General features: G+C 36.8%; 2 protein-coding genes across 9 annotated transcripts in view; both read left to right on the top strand.

Moving 5' to 3' along the window:
- Window positions 1-55: 55 nt before the first annotated feature.
- Window positions 56-26,464, top strand: LOC128995572 (uncharacterized protein KIAA1143 homolog). The gene is made up of 3 exons (XM_054420590.1): window positions 56-166; window positions 6,495-6,627; window positions 26,298-26,464. The coding sequence occupies exons 1-3, from the start codon at window positions 56-58 to the stop codon at window positions 26,462-26,464; spliced, it is 411 nt and encodes a 136-aa protein (XP_054276565.1).
- LOC128993898 (protein hsr-9-like) overlaps window positions 25,334-27,894 on the top strand; it is a 49,382-nt gene continuing 46,821 nt past the window's right edge. For all 8 annotated transcript variants that reach the window (XM_054417982.1, XM_054417981.1, XM_054417978.1 and 5 more), the window contains exons 1-2: window positions 25,334-25,441; window positions 26,298-26,465. The gene's annotated coding sequence lies outside the window, so the exon portion shown is untranslated. The remainder of the gene's footprint in view (window positions 25,442-26,297; window positions 26,466-27,894) is intronic.

Raw genomic sequence — 27,894 nt, 5'->3', positions numbered from 1 at the left:
GTTTTAAAAGTTTCCTTGGGAAGCCGATTATGAGTATTACTGTAATTGTTATATAATGTCTAACAAAAAAAGGAATGTTGCTTATATCAAGCCTGATGAACCAGCATTTTTGGCGAGACTTAAAAAAGAAGCTGGCTTTGTAGAAGGCCCCACTATTGACACAAAGGTAGGAAGTTCCAACAAATGTTTATTTTTACGCAGAGGATAAGTTAGGCGTCCGGCAGTTAACTGTCATAACCTAACCTAACCAACCAAACTTGCTGATAATGAAAAAATAGAATGAAGGTTATATTCTGTTCATAAAATTAAATTATAAATGCCAAAAATTCTAACAAAAGATGTACAGTTAAGAATAAATGGCTATCAAAGCAAAATCTTTGACAAAAAGTTAAAGTTTCCGATGGGATTCGAACCAGGGACCTCTTGCATATCAGCCGAGCACATTGGTGTGAACCTGGCAATAACTCCAGCCATAAGTAGTGCGCGCGCCCGAAAAAATCTATTGCTGGCCGTTTTGCGGCAAAATGCGACCGCGTAACATGAAACCGATGATGTCACCAGATAGAGGACAGTTTAACGGACACAACAGTATCAATATCATGTACCTGGGGAATAAGAAAGGGGGGGTAAAGTCAGCAATAAGTAGTGGGCGCGCCCGAAAAAATCTATTGCCGGCCGTATTGCGGAAAAATACGTCCGCGAGCAATAATAACGACGATGCCAACAGATAGAGGACACTTCAACGGACACGACAGTATCAACATCATGTACCTGGGGAGTAATTTAGGGGGGGGTAAAACCAGCAATAAGTAGTGGGCGCGCCCGAAAAAATCTATTCCCGGCCGTATTGCGGAAAAATACGTCCGCGAGCAATAATAACGACGATGCCAACAGATAGAGGACACTTCAACGGACACGACAGTATCAACATCATGTACCTGGGGAGTAATATAAGGGGGGTAAAACCAGCAATAACTTGTGCGCGCCCGATAAAATCTATTGCTGGCCGTATTGCCGAAAAATACGTCCGCAAGCAATATTAAAAATGATGCCAACAGATAGAGGACACTTCAACGGACACGACAGTATCAACTTCATGTACCTGGGGAGTAATTTAGGGGGAGTAAAACCAGCAATAAGTAGTGCGCGCGCCCGATAAAATCTATTGCCAGCCGTATTGCGGAAAAATACGTCCGCGAGCAATAATAACGACGATGCCAACAGATAGAGGACACTTCAACGGACACGACAGTATCAACATCATGTACCTGGGGAGTAATATAAGGGGGGTAAAACCAGCAATAAGTTGTGCGCGCGCCCTTTCAAATCTATTGCTGGCCGTATTGCGGAGAAATACGTCCGCAAGCAATAATAACGACGACGCCAACAGATAGAGGACACTTCAACGGACACGACAGTATCAATATCATGTACCTGGGGAGTAATATAGGGGGGGTAAAACCAGCAATAAATTGTGCGCGCGCCCTTTCAAATCTATTGCTGGCCGTATCGCGGAAAAATACGTCCGCGAGCAATAATAACGACGATGCCAACAGATAGAGGACACTTCAACGGACACGACAGTATCAACATCATGGACCTGGGGAGTAATTTAGGGGGACGTATTTTTCGGCAATACGGCCAGCAATAGATTTTATCGGGCGCGCGCACAACTTATTGCTGGTTTTACCCCCCTTATATTACTCCCCAGGTACATGATGTTGATACTGTCGTGTCCGTTGAAGTGTCCCCTATCTGTTGGCATCGTCGTTATTATTGCTCGCGGACATATTTTTCCGCAATACGGCCGGCAATAGATTTTTTCGGGCGCGCCCACAACTTATTACTGGTTTTACCCCCCCTAAATTACTCCCCAGGTACATGATGTTGATACTGTAGTGTCCGTTGAAGTGTGCTCTATCTGTTGGCATCGTCGTTATTATTGCTCGCGGACGTATTTCTCCGCAATACGGCCAGCAATAGATTTGAAAGGGCGCGCGCACAACTTATTGCTGGTTTTACCCCCCTTATATTACTCCCCAGGTACATGATGTTGATACTGTCGTGTCCGTTGAAGTGTCCTCTATCTGTTGGCATCGTCGTTATTATTGCTCGCGGACGTATTTTTCCGCAATACGGCCAGGAATAGATTTTTTCGGGCGCGCCCACTACTTATTGCTGGTTTTACCCCCCCCCCCCCCCCTAAATTACTCCCCAGGTACATGATGTTGATACTGTCGTGTCCGTTGAAGTGTCCTCTATCTGTTGGCATCGTCGTTATTATTGCTCGCGGACGTATTTTTCCGCAATACGGCCGGCAATAGATTTTATCGGGCGCGCGCACTACTTATTGCTGGTTTTACTCCCCCTAAATTACTCCCCAGGTACATTAAGTTGATACTGTCGTGTCCGTTGAAGTGTCCTCTATCTGTTGGCATCATTTTTAATATTGCTTGCGGACGTATTTTTCGGCAATACGGCCAGCAATAGATTTTATCGGGCGCGCGCACTACTTATTGCTGGTTTTACTCCCCCTAAATTACTCCCCAGGTACATGAAGTTGATACTGTCGTGTCCGTTGAAGTGTCCTCTATCTGTTGGCATCATTTTTAATATTGCTTGCGGACGTATTTTTCGGCAATACGGCCAGCAATAGATTTGAAAGGGCGCGCGCACAACTTATTGCTGGTTTTACCCCCCTTATATTACTCCCCAGGTACATGAAGTTGATACTGTCGTGTTCGTTGAAGTGCCCTCTATCTATTGGCGTCGTCGTTATTATTGCTCGCGGACGTATTTCTCCGCAATACGGCCAGCAATAGATTTGAAAGGGCGCGCGCACAACTTATTGCTGGTTTTACCCCCCTTATATTACTCCCCAGGTACATGATGTTGATACTGTCGTGTCCGTTGAAGTGTCCTCTATCTGTTGGCATCGTCGTTATTATTGCTCGCGGACGTATTTTTCCGCAATACGGCCGGGAATAGATTTTTTCGGGCGCGCCCACTACTTATTGCTGGTTTTACCCCCCCTAAATTACTCCCCAGGTACATGATGTTGATACTGTCGTGTCCGTTGAAGTGTCCTCTATCTGTTGGCATCGTCGTTATTATTGCTCGCGGACGTATTTTTCCGCAATACGGCCGGCAATAGATTTTATCGGGCGCGCGCACTACTTATTGCTGGTTTTACTCCCCCTAAATTACTCCCCAGGTACATGAAGTTGATACTGTCGTGTCCGTTGAAGTGTCCTCTATCTGTTGGCATCATTTTTAATATTGCTTGCGGACGTATTTTTCGGCAATACGGCCAGCAATAGATTTTATCGGGCGCGCGCACAACTTATTGCTGGTTTTACCCCCCTTATATTACTCCCCAGGTACATGATGTTGATACTGTCGTGTCCGTTGAAGTGTCCTCTATCTGTTGGCATCGTCGTTATTATTGCTCGCGGACGTATTTTTCCGCAATACGGCCGGGAATAGATTTTTTCGGGCGCGCCCACTACTTATTGCTGGTTTTACCCCCCCTAAATTACTCCCCAGGTACATGATGTTGATACTGTCGTGTCCGTTGAAGTGTCCTCTATCTGTTGGCATCGTCGTTATTATTGCTCGCGGACGTATTTTTCCGCAATACGGCCGGCAATAGATTTTTTCGGGCGCACCCACTACTTATTGCTGACTTTACCCCCCCTTTCTTATTCCCCAGGTACATGATATTGATACTGTTGTGTCCGTTAAACTGTCCTCTATCTGGTGACATCATCGGTTTCATGTTACGCGGTCGCATTTTGCCGCAAAACGGCCAGCAATAGATTTTAGCGGGCGGGCGTACTTCTTATTGCCAAGTTATTGCCAGGTTCACACAAGTGCCGAGCACTCTATCCACTACACCACGAACTCTGTTGGCTGTACATCGTATCATTATGGTAATGGTGTTCTGGGCCCCCACAACGCGGTGTTGTCACTGGTGGACGCCTAATCCACGCCTGGTTACCGGAGGTGTATCCCCTGTGTTATTTTGTATTTAGCCTTGGCTGCAATCTTTTGAATAATTGTTTTTTTCTGTTCAATGTCTGATGTTTTTGGCTACGTCATAATTTTGGTCACATAAACCAAAAAGGTCAGTATTAGCCTAGTCCTACTCGTGACGCAAGCGTATTCCTATCTATTCATCGAATCACACTTTGTTCACAGATTGCTCAGATATGATAATGGGATGGATGCATTTCGGTAAATTTGAACTTTCTGGACTTTTCTACCTTTCCTAAACCATTCCTACGATTCTAGTAAACAATAAAAGGCTGCACTTTAGTATCTGTCCTACACTCGTCCGAATGTAAAATATCGATATATAGATTATTCGATTTTAATTTAGGTGTTCACGTGATAGGGCTGCTGATATATTAAATATTTAAGTAAATAAGTACAACTGAGCACCCTGAATATTATATTTTATAAAAAGAAGTGACATGTTTCGGACATAAGTCCATTTTCAAACTTCAAAATACATTAAACATTTAACTGTTGTTTATGTTAAGAAAAAAACAACATAATGATAACATAATTAATAGTAAATAACCATGTTAACTTAGATACATTCAAGCATAAATATTAAATGTTGGCCTAAGTTAGGCTAAGTTATGCTAAATATTCATTTTCTGATATGGGTCATTAAAGAGGGCCGCCAGCCACTTTTTCAGTGCATTGCAGCTTTTAGGCCCTAGTTATAGTTTAGTTTAGTTTAATTAAATACATTAAGTATAGGCTAAACCAACATTTGTAGCTACAGTAGACTCCCTCTTATCCGGACACCTTTTAACCGGACATCGGTTTAACCGGACTACACTCGGCGTAAATTACATCTCTTTAACCGGACAATTTTTATCAGCACATTGGTTTAACCGGACTAGATCGGCAGGAAGTGGGCGGTACTGAAACGACTGTTCTCGTGGGAAAGATTTGAGACCAGTGATCACGTGTCTAAATACAATGCTCTCCTAAATTAAGTCAAATATTTGGCTTACATAACAAGTTTTTGGTGACGTCGGTTTAACCGGAAAACCCGTTATCCGGACTGGCCTCGGTCCCGAGGAGTCCGGATGAGAGGGAGTCTACTGTAACAAGTTAGAGTTACAATTAACAAAATTTTCAAAACCTTTTAGCATTTTCAGTTGTATCAATCTAACTTATGACCACTTAACATTCAACAATCTTATTATTAGCTTAATGCTTTAATTTATTTCAGAACTAGCTGTAACCCGCGGGCTTTGCCCCGTTTAACTTCTTAATTTTTTAAGATTATCTCGTTCGCATGGCTCAATCATGTCCTGGTTGAAGTTTGTTCGCTACGCTCACTCACCTTTAGGTTGGAGCTCGTTCGCTACGCTCACTCACCTTTAGGTTGGAGCTCGTTTGCTGCGCTCACTTGCCTTCAGGTTAGCTCGTTCGCTACGCTAACTCGCCTCCAGGTTGAAGTTCGTTCGCTGCGCTCACTCACCTTTTGGTTGCAAATTAGCTGTTGTCATAAATGTAAAAGAAATAATAGTGCTGCACCCTGTTGGTAATCCTTGTAACTTTAATGCTATTGAACATCATAGAACAGAACCAACTTGTTTAATTGAAACAGCTGTTAAGATTCAATAATTCCATTTCTCATAAGGTTAACATGGGAAACTCTAGAGCCACTGGGGCGGAGCCCGAAAGGGTTTTTGAAATAAGAACATGCCTATATGTTAATTGGGAATGTGAGCTATCATCATGCCAAATTTCAGCCCAATCCGACCAGTATTTTTCGCGTTCACTTGTCACAAACATACATCCATACATCCAAACTTTCTCATTTATAATATTAGTAGGATAGTAGGATAAGCTTTGAACCAATGTACTTATAAATTGACAGAGTAGAATTACATAGGCCTACCATAACTCTACCAGATAATCAACCCTGAAAGTCGGGATGATTTTAACGTATGCTGGACCCTGCTAAAGGTAATTTTGTTACAAATCGCACCAAACTATCGCTCGTTTAGCGGATTTATATGGGAAAATTAATTAAAACCATCAAGGTTTCCAATTTATATTTCTCTCTATAGGCCTATGGCTGGGTAGCTGAGTTGTTATCGTGCTCGTCTAAGCAAAAGGTCGCCGCTTCGATCCTGTGAAAAGTTCCTACTGGTAGCCTTTTGATGGTTCGAAACTGGACCCAGCTGTCCCTGATCGTTGGACCTTAAATAACTTATACTGGCTAATGAAACAACTGATCTTAGTCAGTAACAAAGCTACACAGAACATCTCACTACATTCTACACTCATCCATCATTCGTATTTGGGTTACAATGCGCAACTAGGTTACGTCCCCATCACAATGATTGATAATTGATAAACTTCATTTAAATTATACATTGTGATGTTTCAATTTAAGGTAGCTGATTTAATTACTTAGAAATTACCCAGGCTGTCATACGTTCAAAAGGACTTTTGTTTTTTAGCGAGAGAATTTACCTGAACTAAGTGACGAGGAGCGTGACGATACAGCTGAAGAATCTCCTGTTGTGGTTGTGTTGAAGCCAGGAGATCTGACTAAAGAGGAAGCAGATAATTTGAAGCAAAAGCAAGAATTAGGTAAGAGACAATTTTGTTGATGGTTTACATTCTAAGACAGCTCGGTCATTAGATAGACATGTTCACCAGAAGGGCCCATCTTTCAGGTAGGAAAGGGCCCAAACATTGAGAACAAAATTGGCCAAAGGCAAAATAAAAATGATCCTATCTTGTGGCTGGGCTAAGACCAGCTCTAGTGTAATGTTGTAGAATGCGACTCATACTTGGTGGAATCGTAGATTTTCCTGCTCATAGGTTTTACGAGACAAACTGTGGGTACCGGCTAGAATAGTGGATAAGGTATAGAACATTGTGTGCTGATGACAGGTTTTAACTTCTGTAGCTCACCTGTAACGGGAGCTCAGTAGAGTCCGCAATTTATGGACAGCCCACGTAGAAACAACCTATATATATGCAGATAGCAAATACATAGTTAAAGCAAAAGCTAGTAAGAGGGCTTAGCACTAGGGATGAGCATCGATAGTCAATGTTTTTGAAACATCGATGTTCAGTGTCTTTTACATTAATGGTAGAGTGCCGCTGGTTTTGTTACATCGATGTTTTTGTCAAATACCGATGTGTTTGGCCAAGTATTGATATATCGATGTTTTCCATGACTAAATTGTATTGGTTTTAGGTTAGGTTAATTAGCTGTTGCAGTACAAAGCAGGGTTGCCACCTTAGGTTAGAAAAAAATCGGGATATTGCCCCCCTTATCGGATTAACATAGGCTTAAATACGGGCATAAGGAACCAAAATCCGGACTGTCCCGGCGGAATCGGGACGGGTGGCAACCCTGGTACAGAGAGCAGACAAAAAACAGGAAAAAACATTGATTAACATTGATGTTTTAGCCCCGAGAACATTGACAATGTTATAGGTACATTGATAGTGAACATTGATGGTTGACCTATCGATGCTCATCCTTACTTAGCACAGATCTAAATCAACAATATATTGGAAAAAATTTCACGTAGACCTATAAAGAATAATAGATGCTGTCAAGTAAATGTTTTGCGCTCACTTTTGACAACAGTACTGAGATTAACTAAAAGATGACAAATATGTGTAAATGAGAGTTGCTTTCCCTACCCTGTTACTTTATATAATTACTTGTTTCTTAGAACAAACTCATAATAGCCTATAAATTGTACTCCAATCAGCAGCATTAAAACATTTGAAACTTTCCTTGGGTTAGGTTTCAAAAATATATTTTAAATTTATTAACCGAGAAGATCCTGGCACCCCAAACAGTTCTTTTCTGTTTGGGGGCGGTTGCTGGAAAGATATCGAGGTCAATTTTTTTCATCCCCAGTCCTCCGGTTTACAGGACTGCATCTAGTATCTAGTTAACACAATGGTTGATGGTTTTTTAAATATCAAAATGTGTTAAGTAGGAAGGGTAGCATTCAGAAATGGTTTTTTTTTGGGAGGGGAGGGCGTTAGAAGAGAAGTAACAGACACATTTAACCCTCCAATTGGCAGCTCTCTCCAAGCCATCACTAACATTTTCTCTCTCTCTCTTTCCTTTCCTCCCTCTGTTCCCCAAATGAGCTTCTGCCCGGGGAAATTTGAAGCATAAAAATGGGGTCCACCCTGATTTTTGGGGGGAGGGATCCATCAGCATTTCGGGTTTTAACAGAACAGATAGCGTTTGATATTGAAAGTAATTGGTGGAATGTCAAAAGAACTGCAATAAATAGGTTTTAAATTTTCCTGGGCTTTAAAAAACACTTTTAAGACTAAAGGTAATACATTTATACTGTTGTGTACTCTAAACTAGAAGTATGCTAAAACATAAAATATTTTACCGAAGTAATACATAGATAAAATCTATCTATAGGCCTATATTAATTAGCCTACGTAAGCCGATTCTTTGCGTCAAAATTGTGGGCGACTGGGAAGTCGTAGAATGACGGGAGAGGGCTCAAATTAAAGGTCTCGATCCCGTGACGGCGGGAAAAATAGAGAATTTTCCAAAATCTTAACACAAAATTAGATACAACGTATAAAATGTTCTCCATAAGAATTGTATTAGAAGGCATTTACTGCTGATTTTTGTTTACTTCAATACAGCTGATTGTGATTTATCACTAAGCAAGTAAGCAATATTACATTTGGATTACTCATTTGCCACTCAATTCTGCAATGTAATGTACACTATATAAAACCAACTATATAAAGGGATAACGTTACCCATAATAATCAAGACTTTTTAGTTATGTCCAAGATGAAATAAATTGTTTTCAAGATTAAAGAAACGATTCAAGATTAAATGAAGATCTTCTTTGTTTTGATTTCAAAACATATGTTAAATATTTAATCAACACTTTTTTTAAATTTACTAACATTTATATTTGACATTTATTGTAGTGTTTAATCAATATTTTGTATGAAGTGGAATAACCTCAACGGTTACTCTTAGAGAACAATTTGGGAATAAAGATGAAGTAGGTTCGTACTGGTATTTGTTCATTAAGTACTTAAGTACTTTGTTGCTCCAAGCAAAAAAGGTTCAAATAATATAGCCTAGCATGCTCGGTAGTAAAGGGAGCACCTATGTATAACAGTAGAACATAGAGGTAATTTCCGTTTCTTAAAACTAACCAACAATATTTATGTCGTGATTAGTTTCAATAACTGGGTAATGAAACCCTAACCAGTCGCAAAATAGTTAGTAATTAGACGTTGATTAGGCCTTTTTTTTGGTAGAATATGTAAATCAATCGCATCTTTGGGAGGATTACCACCACATATAATTGCACTAGGCTAATAGTGGTTTTTTTTAATGTTGATCAGAATCAAATTTAGGGTTAAGTTCTGTTAATGGGATGCCTTTACTTAAGACTAATTTTGTTAAACCTTTACAAAATGAGCATAGACTTAGAAATAATAACTGGGTAGGGTAGGGATGCTAATTTAGCGGTTTTGACCAAGAACTAAGTTTATCTCAACACACCACTTTTTTGCCTTTTCTTATTTGACGAAGACAATTTCCAATACTGTATTTTAATCGGGAAAGCCTTTTTATCAGCATTAACCAAAAAACCAAAGCTACCTTAATAAACCAATATTTATTCAAAAACATGTTTGCTGCCATTAGCAGTTAAACCTCTAGAATCATTCAAATTCTTTATTGAAAATAACATCAACAAAAGCAAACAAAGACAAACAACAAACTGTTTATTTTATTTTATTTTTTTACACAAAAGATATGTTGTACTGGGAAATCTATCCTGACACATAGATCATTTGACTCTGAGTCTGTTTAAGTATTACAATAATTTATTTTCCATTTGAGCTTTTTAGGGACTTATGTCCCTACAAGCCACTAGTTATATTTATTTATTTTGTGTTTGTCTATGCCAATTGGAGTTAAGATTTTTTGCCAGGAAACAGTCTGAGACTTGGGTCTTATTAATATCTAACTAGTGTCCCTACAAGCCACTAGTTATATTTATTTATTTTGTGTTGGTCTATGCCAATTGGAGTTAAGACTTTTTGCCAGGAAACAGTCTGAGACTTGGGTCTTATTAATATCTAACTAGTGTCCCTACAAGCCACTAGTTATATTTATTTATTTTGTGTTGGTCTATACCAATTGGAGTTAAGACTTTTTGCCAGGAAACAGTCCGAATCTTGGGTCTTATTAATATCTAATTAGTAAACACGTTGCTCGAAATCGAGCAATTGCAAAGAAGTAAAGTACCTAGTTATTTAAAAACAAATAAAAGTCATCATAATTTCCGATGAGTTAAAAAGACTTTGAATTGAAATAGTTATTTGTGTAACTAGTGGTGAAAGTGGCACTTTGCTGCACACGAGAGCAACGTTTACGCACGAGCCGCAGGCGAGTGCGGAATGATCTCGAGTGCAGCAAAGGCCTTTTTCACTCGTGTTACACATTATATTTTTCCTACAGTCACTATAAAACATAAATAATTAATAAATAATAGTCTTTCAAACACTATACAACACGTTTTTAGGTTCAGCTAGCAACACAATTACACAAATGGTGCCCTGGAGAAAGTAGTACCCGTGGTCCGTATCACTCCGCTATTTTTCCTCGGCAAGAAATGTGCTCCGTCTTTTGAGAATATAGTTCCGTATGTTTTTGTAATTTGAAGTGGTTTCCGCGCCTAAAAAAAATGCTTTAAAGGTATTTTCTTGTTTATTAAGACCATAGGAATGTTTTAAAAACGTTTAAAAGAAAAGTCCAGAAAGTTCAGAAATACCAAAACTATAAACACGAAATGACAGGTTAAATCGTAGTTATAATAGTCAATCAGCTGTTCATAGTATTATTATCTTTAAGTGTTGCCAACCTATTTCCAAGCGTACACGGATTACGTGCATAATAAAACCACGCTGTTTTGTGTTGTTTGGTTGGAATCCTGATGTGCGGCAAAGTATAAACCGTGCGGCAAAGTATAAACCGTGCGGCAAAGTATAAATATGCAGCAATTAGCAGCTTTCTGTACTATAAACAGTACAGGGAAGCCAACTTTGTCGGGTGACTGTAGGAAAAATAAATAACAGCAATTAAATTATACAGCTGATCAAAAGGTAAACAATTATGTTCTTCATAAGGATAACATGGGAACTTTAACAGCCACTGGGGCAGAGACCAAGGGACTTTTTCAAAAATGTAAGGTCAGTAATGGATAAAATTGGTTAAGAAATGGCGGAGGAGTTCAACCGACAAAGTTTTGTGTAGCGTATTAATTATATAAATGTGGACCTTTCAATAATTGATCACCTTATAAAATTGATGCTATTATTCATTTTAAATCAACTTTGATTATTTTAAGAAGTCAAATTTAAATATGGGACGATTACCATGTTGTTTGGTGGCTCTATAGATGTGAGGAGATGTATGTATGACTGGGACAGTCTGCTGTTGTGACATTTTTAAAGCAATTACTCCAGCTGGGTATTTACAATGGACATGTCATGTGCATTCTCCACAAGATGTTAATGTTTGTAATAAAATTAATGCATATCCGCATTACATAACTCTAGATCAAGCTGCTAAGGTAAACGCACCAGTAGCTGACAGTATAAGAAACTATACGCACTTAATGATCCGTGGTTTTGAATAAATAGGAACTAAAGAGATATTACGGATATTATATGATTCTAAATTTAGTGTAGTTTACAAATTTGTCATACAAAAAGGGCTTTTTAAATATATTTTATAACATTTTTAAACTTAATTCAACCTTTGTACGTGTTCCAGTGGCTGACAGTGAAAAAAGTGCTTGTACCAGTAGCTGACTGACAGTTGTCCCAGTAGCTGACACTGAAACTATAAATGTACTAGCTGCCAAACCTAAGGGTTTTATAATTTATAAGACGAATAAAATCTAACTTAATAATTAAATTATAAAATCATGTAAAACGTTATTAAGAAAATTTATTTTACATATTTTAAAATAAAAAATATTTACATTAAAAAATATACATATTTTATATATATTTAAAAAATTTAATTTTTTATGACAATTTGGCTTATTAATTAAAAAATTAAAATGTGTGAAATAGCATGCAAATTTCGATGGGTAAAACCAATATTGTGCAAGTAGCAAATATCCCCTGTCAGCTAGTGGAACTTGTATGGCTTTTGTGTACCAAAGCCTGACATTGATATAATTTTAAATCCAAAACCCCTAACACCCCAATTTTATCATGAGATTGTCAACAAAGGTATAATTGATAAAAATAATGAGCCTAATCATTAATACTATTTAAGAAATTTAGCAAAATGGCAAAAAACCAAACTTATCTTCTTATTAATTTCACTAAGGGAATCGACTAAATGTGATGTGTACAGACAGGGTCGCTTTCAAACCACCACCAGTCAGCGAGTATGGGCTAAATTTCACTGATTTGTTTGTAAACAAATCAAGAATAAACATATGTTCTTCTAACAATGCAATCATGTGTACATATTTTTAAGAGACCACAATATAATGTAAAGAAACTCAAACTGTCAGCTTCTGGAACACTGTCAGCTACTGGTGCATTTACCTTAGTGTTTGAGCTAATCATGTTAGGAAACAGTATCAACTATATCAATTACTAGCAGAGTAGGCTACCCTTTTCTTCGTACAGAGTTGGCTTATGAGTATAAAATCCTTTTTGAAGTTGCACTCATTTAAAAACATAAACATAACACTGTAAACATTCCTACTTTGGCTGTTCTCATTGTGTATAGGCCTAACAGCTTTTTGTTGCTGCTTAGTTCAAATTAGCTTAAGTAATAATGCAATAAAATAATAGTACTGCACCCTGTTGGTAAACCTTATAACTTTTTAATGCTTTTGAATATAAGAACCAACTTGTTCAGTTGAAACCGCAGAAAAAAAATTTTAATTCCTTTTAAATTATGAATACTCATAAGGTTAACATGGGAAACTACAGAACCACTGGGGCTGAGCCGATAAAGGACTTTTGAGATAAGAATATGCCTATATGTTAATTGGGAATGTGAGCTATCATCATACAAAATTTAAGCCCAATTGGACCAGTAGTTAATGTGTGATTGAACTTCAAACAAACAAACACAAACATTGAAATTCATAATATTAGTAAGATAAGATAAGATTTAAGATGGGGACGCCACTAGGTGCGTATTTTAACACTAATATGAGTGAAGGATGAGTGGCGCGATCTTGTAGTCTTGTTAGTTACTGAGGACGACGCCGACATGTTCCTTAGACACAGCTGTTAATTATTCCTGTATCAGCAATTGGACACATACTTTCTCCCGTTAGTTTGTCAACAACCCTGATCATGCGTAAGCGGTGTGGGTAACTATGATGGAGAAAATCAGAAAAGTCGCAATAACTTTTAAGGCATAATTTTTAGAGCAATTGGGGTTGTACCATTTGCTTTAAACCAGAAAGAAGCATAAAATAGGCCTACTACATTTTAATCAAAAATCGTTTTAGCTGTGTTTGTAAAAATCCCATTTTAGCGAATTTCCCATATAGGGAATAAGCTTTTACCGTAGCACTCATGGTAAGACCTGGACCCGGGACCGATTTAATTTTTAATTTTGAGGTCCCTAGAGGCCAAAAACACCATCCGTTCAAAATTCTTTTCTTCTCAAACGTGTAAACCTACGTTTATTCGAACGAGTTCGCGGACTAGCATAATCGGACCATGGGAATGGGGTTTTATGGGGTAAAAATGGGGTTTTCCCATTTTTTACCCTAAAAACAAAAAAATTTGGAATTTATTTTTAAACTGTTTTGTAGAGCTTAAAAAAAGAAATAATTTAGTATATTGAAGCTCTGTTGTATGCCTAACAGTCAAAGAGAAAATTCAAAAATAGTGTAATTTAAAATTCCCATGTTATTCTTATGGAGAAAATGAAAACTGTTGTAATTTACTTGTTTATAGATATATATTGATAAAATTTGTCAAATTTATTTATTTCATCCTATAGTATTGACGTATGGTCAAAAACACTTTTTACCTTCCCCGTAGCAGCAAACCTAATTACTTGTTAATTCTAATGTTATTTAAATAGGGAATAAATATCTTTATTTATAGAAATATTTTAGTAAAAATGTATCAGACAAGTTGAAATTCGCTTAGTCTGCAGGTTTGCTGCGGCTGGGGTATTTCTGTTTTCATAAGTTTATGCTCGTAAAAAAATCAAAATTTCATAAAAATCGGACCTCTTACTTCAAGGAGAACATAAAATACTCTCAATACTTTGTTTGTGAACTCTCTCGAAAAAATTCACAGGATTGTTCCTTGGGTTAATACAAGAATATTTTACATTATAAACATGGGTCGCCGGAGCCTCGTTTTCCGGCTGTCCGTCTGTGTGATTTTCACAAATGAATCCATAACTTTCTAATTCCTTAAGCGATTAACTTGATACTTGGTACAAGTAAGACCAATCTTTGCACAAAGTATCAGGTTTATAAGTTGTACCAATCCAAAATGGCGGCCATTTAAAATTTTCTTTCTTAAATAACTTAAAAACCATTGATTTTACAAGAAATTTACAAGAATAATTTTTTTAAGTCAATTTAACTACAAATTGATTGACACCTTATTTTTTAAGGTTGGACGAATATCAACTGAGATATGGCAGCTTTAGTGATATATCTCCACTATATATAACCACTAGAGGTTAGTTGCAGTGCATACCAAAGCATGCGGCTTAAGTCTGCCACAACAATGCAACAGTCTCCGTCCGCTTTGCAAGTTATTTTTAAGCGATTTTTGATTATTTCAAACAATAATCAAATACTAGTAAACACGTTGCTCGAAATCGAGCAATTGCAAAGAAGTGAAGTGGTTATTTAAAAACAAATAAAATTCATCGTAATTTCAGATGAGTTTAAAAGACTCAACTCATAGATTACGTACCTAACAGTTCCATATAACCAACAATTCTTGTAAATATTTTATAATTTTTCAAAAGCTGTTCTGGTTCATAAAATGTTTCCCACTTATAGCCGTATTAGGTTGTCCATGTTGATCTTCGTCAATGGTAATGTAGTCTGCGTGGTACCACCCATTGTCGCCGGTACGTTTACAAATTTCAGTAATTTTTTTATAGCGATAACATTTTAAGCGATAACATGACTAAGAACTAAATGATTTTCTGCATAACCGCTCAGTCACAATTTTTCTCAAGAAATACAGTACTATGTCAATTATTTTTTCTTATTTAGTAAAATATAACAAATTGTCCAGGCTTTCTAGATTTTTTACATTGTAATACGTACGAATTTAGCAATTAAATTATACAGCTGATCAAAATGTAAACAATTATGTTCTTCATAAGGATAACATGGGAAATTTAACAGCCACTGGGGCAGAGCCCAAGGGACTTTTTCAAAAATGTAAGGCCAGTTTGCAAATCTACGTGACACGCTCTTTCCAATGAGACATCAATGAATAAAATCGGTTAAGAAATGTCGAAGGAGTTCAACCGACAAAGTTTCATGTAGCGTATCTATATACAGGGTGACTGCCGGGAACCGGACAAATTTGCAACAGCTGTTACATTGTTGCTACACGTGGTAGGGAGATAGAGGTTATGTCATTGTTTTGAGTGAGCTTTACCATTTTACTCACGATGGATCAGTGGTCAGTTCAGCATCGTGTTTTTGCATATGACACATTCATTAAAAATGGCGAATCCGTTCTCAAAACACAGCGTATCTTCCGACGCCATTTAATATTGCGCGAAATGACACGGTTCCAAGCCGGAATACATTGCTAAGATGGGTGCATAGGTTCAGAACAACAGGGACAGTATCAAAGAAAAAGCCACCTGGTCCAGCAAGAACAGTGAGAACACCAGACAACATCGCCACAGTGAGAACTGCTTTGATGAGAAGCCCGGGTCGCTCTGCACGAAGACACGCACAAGAGTTGTATATATATAAGAAATAAACCCAAACTAGGATAAAAGGTTCCATAAAACATATGTTTTTTTGAAATGGTATGTTTTCACCAATATATATACAACAATTAAATAATTTTACTATTTAAAATAAGGTTGTACTATTCATTTAAAAAACGTCCGGTTCCCGGCAGTCACCCTGTATATAAAAGGCAAAGCCCTCACTGACTGACTGACTGACTGACTCACTCACTCATCACTAATTCTCCCACTTCCCACTTACCTAGGAGGCTGAAATTTGGTACACTGATTCTTTAGGCATTAAATAGGAAAACTAAGTGGTTTTTATTCTGATCGGACTCTCGGGCTCCGCCCCAGTGGCTCTGGAGTTTCCCATGTTAACCTAATGAGTACTCATATTTAAATGGAATTAATGAATCATAACAGCTGTTTCAATTAAACAAGTTTAAAAAACTCATTTAAACGGACCGTTTAAATGCATACTGTATACAGTATTTGACTTAAATTTAGGGGAGCATTGTTACACACGTGATTGCTGGTCTGAAATCTTTCCCACGAGAACAGTCGTTTCACTACCACCCATTTCCTGCCAATCTAATTCGGTTAAAGTGATGTACTGATAAAAATTGTCCGGTTAATGAGATGTCATTTCCGCTGAGTGTAGTCCGGTTTAACCGATGTCCGGTTAAACGGTGTCCGGGAAAGAGGGAGTCTACTGTAGTTTCTTTTCAAACGTGAATCTCATTCACACTAACACTTACACACTTAATATGTTCCCAATATCCTTGGCGATGCACATACCTTACTATTGCTCTAACGCTTGCAGTTTCTTAAATATTTTCACCATTTAGCAAAATGTTTTGCTCATTAAGATAATTAGATTGACCATACACTTCTTTCGAATTACGATACACAGCTAATGGAATTGTTTTTTATGTACAACATCTGGACACTTTTAACACATTGAGCTTAAAGCTTCGTTGCGTTAGAGTGTTAGTATGAAATAATATTTGATGAGTTCCCATTTCAAATACCCCTGCCGCAGCAAACCTGCCGACTAAGTGAATTTCTATTTGCCTGATTGGATTTTCACGTACAGTAAATCTATTTAAATAACATTAGGTTTAATGAGTACCTAGGTCTAATAATAATAGGTTAAATACCTTATTTACGTCTTCAATCCAAGTCGTCTTTAATGATGACTATAGTTTCGGGGCCAACAGCCCCATTATCAAATCTTCTGTCTTAAATTCCTGTTAATAGCATTGGTCATTGTTTAAGTCCGCATATACACACACACTGACAAACAAAGTATTTATATTTACACGTAACATAGAAAAATTATACTTTTGGTCAACCTAATCAAAAGTGACTATAATTTTAAGTTTAAGATTTTTTGAATTTTCTCCGTGGCCAATAACTGTACAAAAACACGGTTCCCATGGTCTGATCATGCTGATTTGCGAACTTGTCCAAGTTTATCCAACCCTACTCCTTTAAGAGTCCTTGGAGGCTAGCGGCCATCTTGCATAATTTCAAACAACTGCTGAAGAGTTATTTAGCGTCCAAAAATATTTGTCAAACACTGAGTGACTGTAATTCAAAGATCTAGTTCTAGTATACTGTGGGAGTATAGATTTTCTTTGTAGTTCTTTAATTGTTTTACAAGTTAGAACGTCTAGGCTCCAAGGACTCTTTAAGCCAAATTTAATCCAAATCAGACAAAAATTACTTAAGTTGTTGCATTCACATACAACAAATATGTAACAGTTTGAACAAATAGTTTTTTTTTGGCTTCTGGAGATATCAAAATGAAAAAAAAATTGGTCCCAGGCCTAGGTCTTACCATGCCGTGCCACATATGGTAAGAAAGACTTATACGGTAACTCATACATCAAACTTATATAGCTACTTTCCTATAAGGAAATTCGCTAAATAAGCAAATGTTTATTTGCCATTGTAACCAAAATAGAAAATTAAAATTGGATCGCCCTTTGCACTTTGAAACCCTTTACTTATTAGTTGGTGTTGCAGAAGTCATAAACTGCAGAAGTAATTAGTTTAAATTTACTTTGCTCATTTAAATTTATAGTGATTTTCTATCAAATAACATATTAATTTCTCTCCCATTTCAACAGTTTAAAATAGGCCAATTTTAAATTTGCATATTGTACCTACTTTTCTTAGAACATATTTTTATTTAGTTCTAAAAAATTTGACTTTGAAATTTGACCTCAAAAGATAGCAAAAAATCTCTATCTTCATCTATTTTGTTAAAAAAATAAAGAGCAGTTTTTGCAACTCATTTGGAAGGCGCTATCCGCTATTCGTAGCCAGGAGTGTATTGCAGATGTATTTAGAAAGTTGAAGGGACACTGCGACGGTAATAGCACAGACAATGGAATAAACATTAAAGTATTATATTGTCTGTGGTAATAGCATTGCCACATAACCGCAATAAAATCCAACTGAAAGCTCGAGATTTAGCACAACCTCAGGGTGAAATTAAAATCAGGGATCAACTTTAACAGAAGCCAAAATTTCGACTGTTAAATATTGGAATTTTTTGTAGCTCAATGAAATGTTTTTGGGAAACTCTCTAAAAATATCTACTGGTAAAAAATCCTTAGGATTTGAAATCACCAAAAAAATCTATCAAAAGATAAATCTAAAAAATGGTAAATACTGTTTATCAAGGTGTAAACCTGCATAATTATGAACTTCTGTTGCAAGTTGCAATGTTTAATATTTTTTACGTGGACCTTATGTGACAATAATGTCAACATTTATTATTAGAAACTCAATACTACCATTTGTGGTACCATAGATAAATGAGTAGACACTAATTGTCTATCAGTTTTGGTGTTACCTTCTCGAAATACTACTTGACAAACATTCGTTCGTCGTGATGTTCCAGTACAGTGAGCTGAAACCCTACTGGACTGAGGCTGTTTTAGGACTTTGTCCTCTTCAACTGCTCCCAAAAACGGCGCCAACGGTGGCGCCCAAAATGTTGTTTCGCGGTGTTTCAGTCCAGGGAGCCGAAGGCCGAAACCCCACTGGACTGAGGCTGTTCTAGGACCATGTACTCTTCAGCCAAAGCAACATTTTCGTCCTATAAAAAAAATAATTTGACCGTCATTCGTGAAATAACTTGTAGTCTCTTATAGTTGGGATCCAAAAGGTCTAATTAATGTTCTTAACGACAATCAAATTCACAAAATATTTAACATATTTTCCGGTTTTGTAATTTGAATACATTTTGACATTTTAATCGTCTGTGTATTGACCGTATACGAATTTCCTTACGGGATTATGTTTCATCGTATAACATCGATGTTTATACGGTAGTCCCAAATGGCGTTAAAATTAGTTCGACTCTTTAATGCTAATAGTCAAGGTTTGTCTACATAGATACGATATCAACAGTTTTCTCAAATTTACTTAATACCATTCAGCGTGCTAGTGTTGCCTTGGCTGTATACGAACTAATTATGTTAGTTTACTTTTTTATACGTTCGCTTGTTTAGGATTACGAGTTTTTAGCTCTAGTCCCAACCTCCTAACATTCAGTAACGCATTGTTTAAAGATTTCCACAAAATAAGATCCGCGAACTAGAAAAAAAACCTTACGCTCAATAAAAGTTGTAAAATCCGACCTGTACTATGTTGTTATTTTTTGGGTTTCTTTCCAAATCGAGAACGGTTTTTCACACAGTTTTGTCATGAATGGCGTTTATTGGTTTTCTCTCTTTAAATTAAAGAGTGGCTCAATTGAAGACCAGACGCCTTAACAAATAGATTTCAACCATTCAGCCTCGGCGGCTTTAGTCATTCCTCATTGTCCCATTGACAGGGAGAAATTCCCCGCCGTGGCATCACTGAGTGAAGCTGAAGCAGTTAGAGTGAGAGGGTAGATGAATAACATCGGCGCTCTCTCTTGCTCTACAACTGCGACGCTAGCGCTCCCGCCTTCCTGCGTTGGCGCGCGCATTGATGTGATTCAAACTTCGCAAGCTGTTTTGTGATCAGAATATCACCATCACTGTGATTTACGGTAATTGTGTTTCTAAGGAAGTCAATTTTACAACCAAAATATAAATGCTCCTAAACTAGTTAGGGGGCTCGGGGCTCTAGCCCCTTCGTTGAAGACGTTTGTCCAGTAGATGGAGAACTCGCGTTCCCGTGATATTTTTTTTCTTTTCTTTTTTCTTGTGCTCTGTGGACTGACACATTGTAAGCGCTTCTAATTATCGGGATACGTTTCTTGTGCGGTTGTCTATAATAAACTGTGCATGCACTAAAGTGTAGGTTTTGAATAATTCTTGTAGACTTCTCGTCTAATAGCAATGTCTGGAACCTGGTTTTATAGTTGCTTGTTTATCGTTTGAATGCGCTGGTGTCGACTATGGTATAATATCTTAGGGTAGCTTTGCCTTTTGCAATGTCTTCTTTATTCTGTTATGGTACTAGAGGATACGCAATTTTTACGAAAATTTTTGTTTTATTTATTTAAGATTGATTAAAAAATTGACAGTAATGATGAAGAAAATAGTAACGGCAAAATCCTCCATACATAAACTGAACAGTAACATAATCGATAAATCTCTTCAGCTTGTCTTAAAGGACGATAAAAGTAGGCTGTAAGGAAGCCATGTAGAATATTTATGATGTATCATAGAATCGTCATAGACTATTCAATATAAGACTTTTGTTTCATTGAAAAATTTTAAATCCGAAGCAAGTGTTGTTTAGCAATTTCCCTATACGGAAGTAGTTACAGTATTGCCATTGTCTCATTGTAAGATTCCAGGGACCGATTTACTTTTTTATTTTGATGTCCCCAGAGGTCAACAACACTAATCGTTTTAAAATTCCAATGTTTATTTGTGTGTCCGTTAACACGACAACTCGGGTAGTTTTGGTCCGGTTGGCATGAACGTGTAGGGTGGAATAAACTTGAATGAGTTCGCGAACGAGCAGGATCGGGTCGTGGGAATGGGGGGTTATGGGGTTTCGAAATGTTCAAAATGTGTTTTTTATATTTTTACCCTTAAAACATAAAAATTGCCATTGTTTCCATTCAACCATCATATAGAGGTAAAAACAAATGATTTTGTTTACTGAAGCATTGTTGTACGATTCCAAAAAAAACTTTACGTTAAAAATTCCTATGTTATTCATATCGAGAAAACGAAAAATTGAGTTGTTTGCTTGTGTAGTGTTAATATATTTTGATCAATTTCGGCAGATTTATTTATTTCAACCTGTACTATTAGCATTTCCTAAAAAAAAAACACTATTTCCATCCCCGTAGCAGCAAACCTATGTACTGTACTTATTATATCCAATGTTAAAACTGGGAATAAATCTAACGCGTTTATGGATGCTAAAACTAACCTCTTTTTTATGATTAAAACCGAAGCTCCATAATATATTTGAGTAAAAATCAGAACATTGTGAACAAAAAATCGAAATTTATAGCAAATAAAAACTAGCTTATGCAAATCAACACCTGAAATGTAAACAAACTATCCAAAATGATAGCTAGTCCGTACTCGCCAGGTGATTATTTGTTTCGATCATTAGTGAACTTGCAGAAATATGCCCAGACACGTGAATAAGAAATTCAGAGATATAACTAGCTGAACCCGGCAGACGTTGTCTTGCCTTTGACTATTTATAATCCCGCGGGCTTTGCCCCGTTTAACTTCTTAATTTTCAAGATGATCTCGTTCGCATGGCTCAATCACGTCCTGGTTGAAGTTCGTTCGCTACGCTCACTCACCTTTAGGTTGGAGCTCGTTCACTACGCTCACTCACCTTTAGGTTGGAGCTCGTTCGCTGCGCTCACTTGCCTTCAGGTTAGCTCGTTCGCTACGCTAACTCGCCTCCAGGTTGAAGTTCGTTCGCTACGCTCACTCACCTTTTGGTTGAAAATTAGCTGTTGTCATAAATGTAAAAGAAATAATAGTGCTGCACCCTGTTGGTAATCCTTGTAACTTTAATGCTATTGAACATCATAGAACAGAACCAACTTGTTTAATTGCTGTCAAGCTGTTAAGATTCATTAATTCCATTTCTTATAAGGTTAACATGGGAAACTACACAGAGCCACTGGGGTGGAGCCGATTGGACGGATCACGAAATTGATGGTGTATAAACCTATTCCATGACATTCTACACGTATGTACTAAGTTTCGTGGCAATCGGTTCAGCGGTGTCTGAGTTTATCACTGCCAAACAAACAAACAAATATATATACAAACATCCTCTTTTATACTTATAGATTTAATTCATTCTACGCTGAAATGTAATTAAAACTCACATTAATGCGCAATGCCTTATCACTGTGGATACTTCAAGTAACAATTTCATCTTTTTGAATTTTGACTTGTTTTTGTGTGCGTGTCATGTACGCAACGGCGGCAACGCATCGCTCAAGCGACAAGTGCGTCGTTGTCAACTGTTTACTCCCTCCCATGAAGGAATCAAATTTTCTGTGATACGTTTAATCTTCGGGTAACAATTTGCAGAGAACAAGCTATCGTTTACATATCAAACCAACGATGTGTGTTGTGTTATATTGTTGAAACACACTTCTCTCAGCTGTTTCTACGACGTCAACATACACGCTTGAATGTCAACCGCCAGTGAAGTGGTTTAAGTAGCCGTGCAAGTACAAATTATTGATTACTGATTGGGAATCTAGATTCTAGGCCTTCCAAGGCTCACACTTTAGGCAAATGATGGACACTTAATGGGGTTTTTATAGCAGCTAGAGTGCAATCCATGATCCGAGAATTGTGTGCTGCACTCAACAACAACCAGAAGCTATCTTCGTATGTTATTCGTGTGGACAGTGGTTTGGCACAGTGCATTATACTGTAAACGCATACAATCTCATAAAAGGAAATAGGTTTATGTGTTATGTTGTATGTAAACGTGGCACTAATATAATTTTTCCTTGGCAGATCATAAGTGGAGTTTATTAATTAGTTTTAGCTTTGTCATCGATACTGAATACGGATTGAACACTTTTCTTTATGTTTTTGTAGTTTGGCAACCATGCAGAAACACTTCTTATTTTATAATATTTAGCTTCTTTTGTTGTGTTTCGTGTTCGGTGACGTACAGAGTGCACTGATGTCGATTAAACGTATTTCAGGCCTATTTGAATGGTAGAATACCGATAACTACTGTCAATTGTTACCTGAACATTTGACGGACGAGAAATGGCAAAACAATCGGTTGTTGATGTACTTTCGAACTCCAAACGATATATGTTTAATTATCAAGTTGAATCAGGCGTGCGGGATGTTCTAAATAGATTTATGCATTACTACAGAAAGAGTAGAAATATCAACAGACAACATAATAATCACTATGTTTACTCTTAACTCCTGTGTGTTATGTATTACGCTTTCATTACGAAATCGGCATTTTTCTATCATTTGCAAACTAGTTTGATGTCATTCATATTAATTATTACCATTTAATTTAGATATTGTTCTATAGTAGTTTCAGAATATTTTTGCTGAGTTTCTTGTCTGGGGTCGAGTGCACTAATGTCGTCAACATCTCTTGTTCTCTTAGTTTGGGGAAAATTTTACGTCGCGCCCTTTACTTTGGGGTAAAGTACTCGAGCACAAACGATAAATATACGTAGGCTATAAAAAGATGGACGATAAAAAGATAGTTATATTTTGTTGGAATAGTTTTAAATTGGGCGAAATAACAAAACAATATAATAGTAAACGGACTCTAGTATTAACATACGAACATACTATATAGAGTTTAAAGTCTCTTGATCTGATCCAAAAGAATAGCAGTTCTATATGGACTTGGTGACTGTGTTACACATTACTTTATAGATAAAAACATTTAGGCCTAATCAATAGGTACAGTAACTATAATCGTTCTGCCACGGTGTTTACGTGAAATCAAAACATTTTCCTTTTGAAGTTTTAAAGACTACTGTAATAAATCATAAACATGTTGAATTGGATTGTACTTATTGTAAAACGGGGTTTTCTTCTATTGAACCAAACTCGTGAATTCTATGCCTTACAACTATCATTCAAACTTTATATTTGCCACATGAACCCTATTCACACATTTTCAATTAATTGCCAGAATAATAATTCTTTTCAAAAATGAAGTTCGTGCCAGTCTCTACTATTTACCCATTTCTTAACCTACGACCCGTTTGGATTAATACTTTAAATACTTTTAACTGAAATAATAACATAATAATATTAAGCCTTCCTCGTTGTTGTCTAGTTGGGTAAACATTAAATAGTCGTGACTAGAGTTCAAATTCCCTTTACATTACTTACCACCGTCTATTACATAATACATTTACATGTCTACTTGGTCGACATTTCAATGAAAAGTATTAATCGTGTGTTTAACTTTCAACATTGTTCCAATTATCCGATAGACAATTTCTGGACGGTTGTACTTGTGTTATATGAGTCTAAATAACTAAACTACACAAGATTCTTTTGCTATTCGCATCCCGAATTCCTTAAAAATCGACTCAAATACAATTGGAACAAGCCGCCGCCGTTACTGTCTACCTTGTGATACATTTGCACGCATTTATTTCGTTTCTAAATTTGGTGTTAGAATTCATACTATTATTAAAACCTGCACATATCGAAGAGCTTGGACAAAACTAAATCAATGATTCTTTACTACTTGCTCACTAAATCTCCTACAATCCACGTGAGATGAAATGCACGATGTATTCGTTACAACTTGTTGATGAATCGCTAATCTTATTACTTATGTTTTATCAACATATCACTTGACCAAATTCTAAATATTAAATCTTGATTCATTCATTTAAATATTTCACGTTTAATTAGTCCAAATCCATTTGTACTTTTCTTACTACCTTATCTCGTACCTGCAAGTTCAATAAATATAACTAAGTTACATCATTGTATATAGTGTAAGTTAATTAATTTTTCATAATTAAGCTGTAATTAAAATACAAAAAATATTAGGTACATTTTTATAATAATTACAAAAATGTTATACAATTTTACAACTGTCATTATGGACCCCCCCCCTCCCAACCCATCGGTGCCTGAATTATATTGTTATTGCCGGCCGGGGCAGGCTGGCAACTTAACAGCACTGAATTTCCCCCTGAGCGATATTACCGCTGCCTGGCGGGAAGCTCCCGTACCATCCCCGAGCTTCCCGAAGCTCGCCGCTTCTATGACGCACACTGCAGCGAAGTTCGGGCCATTCCCATTCTCGGTTCGAAGGGGAGTCGCCTTGCGTTTTCCTACTTTCCACACCCAATAATGGTTTCGCCCATGTCTCTTTCGCTCACTTAGCTCAGCTTTGCTTCGCTTCTTTCTTTTCCTTTGAGCGTTAGAGTGGTATAGTACGTCACGCATCAACTTTTCGTGGATTTTAAAAGTAAATAGTCTAGTAATATTTTACCGTTGATGTTGGGGTAGGCCGGGTATTGTTTTCATTTCGTAAGGTCATGGTTAGGAGACTGGGTAAAAATAGACGAATTGAAAATCTGCAACATTCTATTCCGGTGTTTACCGGAGGAAAGCGTTGAGTAAAATTAAATATAATTTACACAATTGGTGTTGTTGTAATCCATAATTTATTGACCTTGACACTCGTGCAAACTTTCTCTGTGAAAACTTACTTGAAATCTCTCAATTCCAATTTGACTTTGTTAAAGTCGGCGTTGTGTCAAGCGAGTTTATTTTTGGACGAGAAACTGAAAACCTTCAACCGGAAATAAATGTATGGGAGGAACTAAATTAATTCGAATTACAAATACAAGTCGTGAATGCCATTCAAACGTTATCTTAAGTATATCACACTTGTAACAGTTATCGAATTTCCGAATGGTCAACTTACAATGGACCTCTCGAATATACAGTACAAGTATTGATTGGTAAAAGGCGCTAGCGAATTGTGTAGAACCAGATAGTAAACTCGATCATTTTACGGTTTATATTTCCAATGTTTATGTAGCCTTAACCAATTGTTTTTTTTACGTACAGTACACAGGATTATAATTACGTTTATGCAGCTCATGGGTTTCACAGCACTGTGATGAATAGGATTTGTAATTTGTGCCAGTAAATTCTTGTTTATAGTCTCATGGTTGATTGGAAAACTATATGTATTATTGAACTCGTCAACTTGAAATTGACATTTCTTGCAATGCTGTGTACCATTAATAACAACATAACGTCGTATTTTAAATTCAAACAAATACTTAATTCCATCATTTTATTTTTTGTTTCAGAAGAGGCCAATAAACCAGCCCAGCTTGGCGACCGGATTGTTTTCAAGCCTCCAAAGAAGCGGGAAGTTGAAGAAGGAACAGATGATAAACCCAAGAAGAAGAAGGTGAAAAGCAAACCTGTCAACTCGAAACTACTCTCGTTCGATGAAGAGGAACTGGATGATTAAGGTAAAACCATCATTTATACCTAAGTTCTCAACATTTTCAGGCACTGGAAATCATCATGAAGTAGTCTTCAACATCGACTCTGCTCTACTAAAGTCTTTCATATCTAATGAGTCTTACAAATGGTATGATAAGAAATTAGCATAGAATAACCAACATAGATGTAATGATGCGTCATCTTACGCCAATCAGTGAAACTAAATAATCAGGTATTGATAAAACTGATAGGTCAGAGAAAAGTGGATAAATCAGCCAGCTTTATAGACTATACTTGAATTGCATATATGTATTCAGCTTTTTTGACTACACAATTTATCCGCATGAATTTGACTATTGCCAAAAGTTTACCATTGCAAATTACTTCCTTATCATTGTTTCATATACTTACCTAAAACAACACAAACCATTATTGTAGGTGTATCTTGAACATTTCAGACCAGATATGTATCTTCTTGAAGTTCTTTTAGCCAGCCTTCAGCAAAATGGCTTCTGTTTGGTTTGGAATCTTTGGGTTTTGGTGGTTTTGGTGATAACAGTGCAGAATCTGTCTTCGGGTTTCATATTCCATCCATTACCAATGACTTGGTGTTTTTTTACTTTTGAACTAAAGTAGTCTAATGTTGATGCTGGTTTTCATGACCCACCTTCATTTGGAGTTTCTGCATATAAGAAAAAAAGCTGTTTCTCAGGCGAGGAGACCTACATCCTGAACAGTTTTTAAGGTTGTCAAATCTTGATCTTGAGTAGATGACTTGTGTTGTTGAACTGTAAAAATTCTATCTAGTTTTTATGTGTTTTGGTATAGAAGATCTTTTGTGGACTGAAGAAGCTATTTGATACGCCTGAGTACTAAAGGATCTAGTGTAGGTAGTATAGAAAGAACATGATGCAAAGAAATCAGAGTCAAAACAGTTAGACAAAGAAGTGAGCTACGCTTGTGTGCTTGAAATTCTCTGTGACTTATCTGAGGAGGTTTTGCTCTGGGCAGTTCATTTAAAATATTTGAAAACTTCTACGAAATCATACTGCTGTACTAAAGCTTTTTCAATTCTTACAAAGTTTACGATAATTTAATGCGTTTTTAATTTTGAAAAAGTATTGTGGTCAGGAGATATAGGTGTGGTAAATAAGTTACACAATGAAGATTCCCTAGTTTCACTCTTTCCATGAGTAGTTACAGAGAAATATTATGCAAGAGTTTATATATAGTATTTATATAGTTTTGATTGTTCTATTGCTACCTGAATGTTTCATCTATGATGTTGTAAATCATTATGACTACTACGTTGTTCATTGAGGTCTATGATGTTGTAAATCATTATGTCTGCTACGTTGTTCATTGAGGTCTATGATGTTGTAAATCATTATGACTACTATGTTGTTCATTGAGGTCTATGATGTTATAAATCATTATGACTACTACGTTGTTCAT

This window comes from Macrosteles quadrilineatus, unplaced genomic scaffold (genome assembly GCF_028750875.1).
Source record: "Macrosteles quadrilineatus isolate MER2022 unplaced genomic scaffold, UCM_ALF_1.0 Scaffold_5__1_contigs__length_97177068, whole genome shotgun sequence".
NCBI lineage: Eukaryota > Metazoa > Arthropoda > Insecta > Hemiptera > Cicadellidae > Macrosteles > Macrosteles quadrilineatus.
The sequence above is the reverse complement of the archived record's forward strand: the minus strand, read 5'-3'. Positions and strand labels throughout refer to the sequence as shown.

What these genes read in the sequence shown, in the direction of transcription:
- LOC128995572 (XM_054420590.1), top strand. Translation starts at nt 56, where the DNA reads ATGTCTAACAAAAAAAGGAATGTTGCTTATATCAAGCCTGATGAACCA. An exon ending in GCCCCACTATTGACACAAAG is followed by an intron (nt 167 to 6,494) that starts GTAGGAAGTTCC and finishes TTTGTTTTTTAG; the next exon opens with CGAGAGAATTTACCTGAACT. An exon ending in GAAGCAAAAGCAAGAATTAG is followed by an intron (nt 6,628 to 26,297) that starts GTAAGAGACAAT and finishes TTTTTGTTTCAG; the next exon opens with AAGAGGCCAATAAACCAGCC.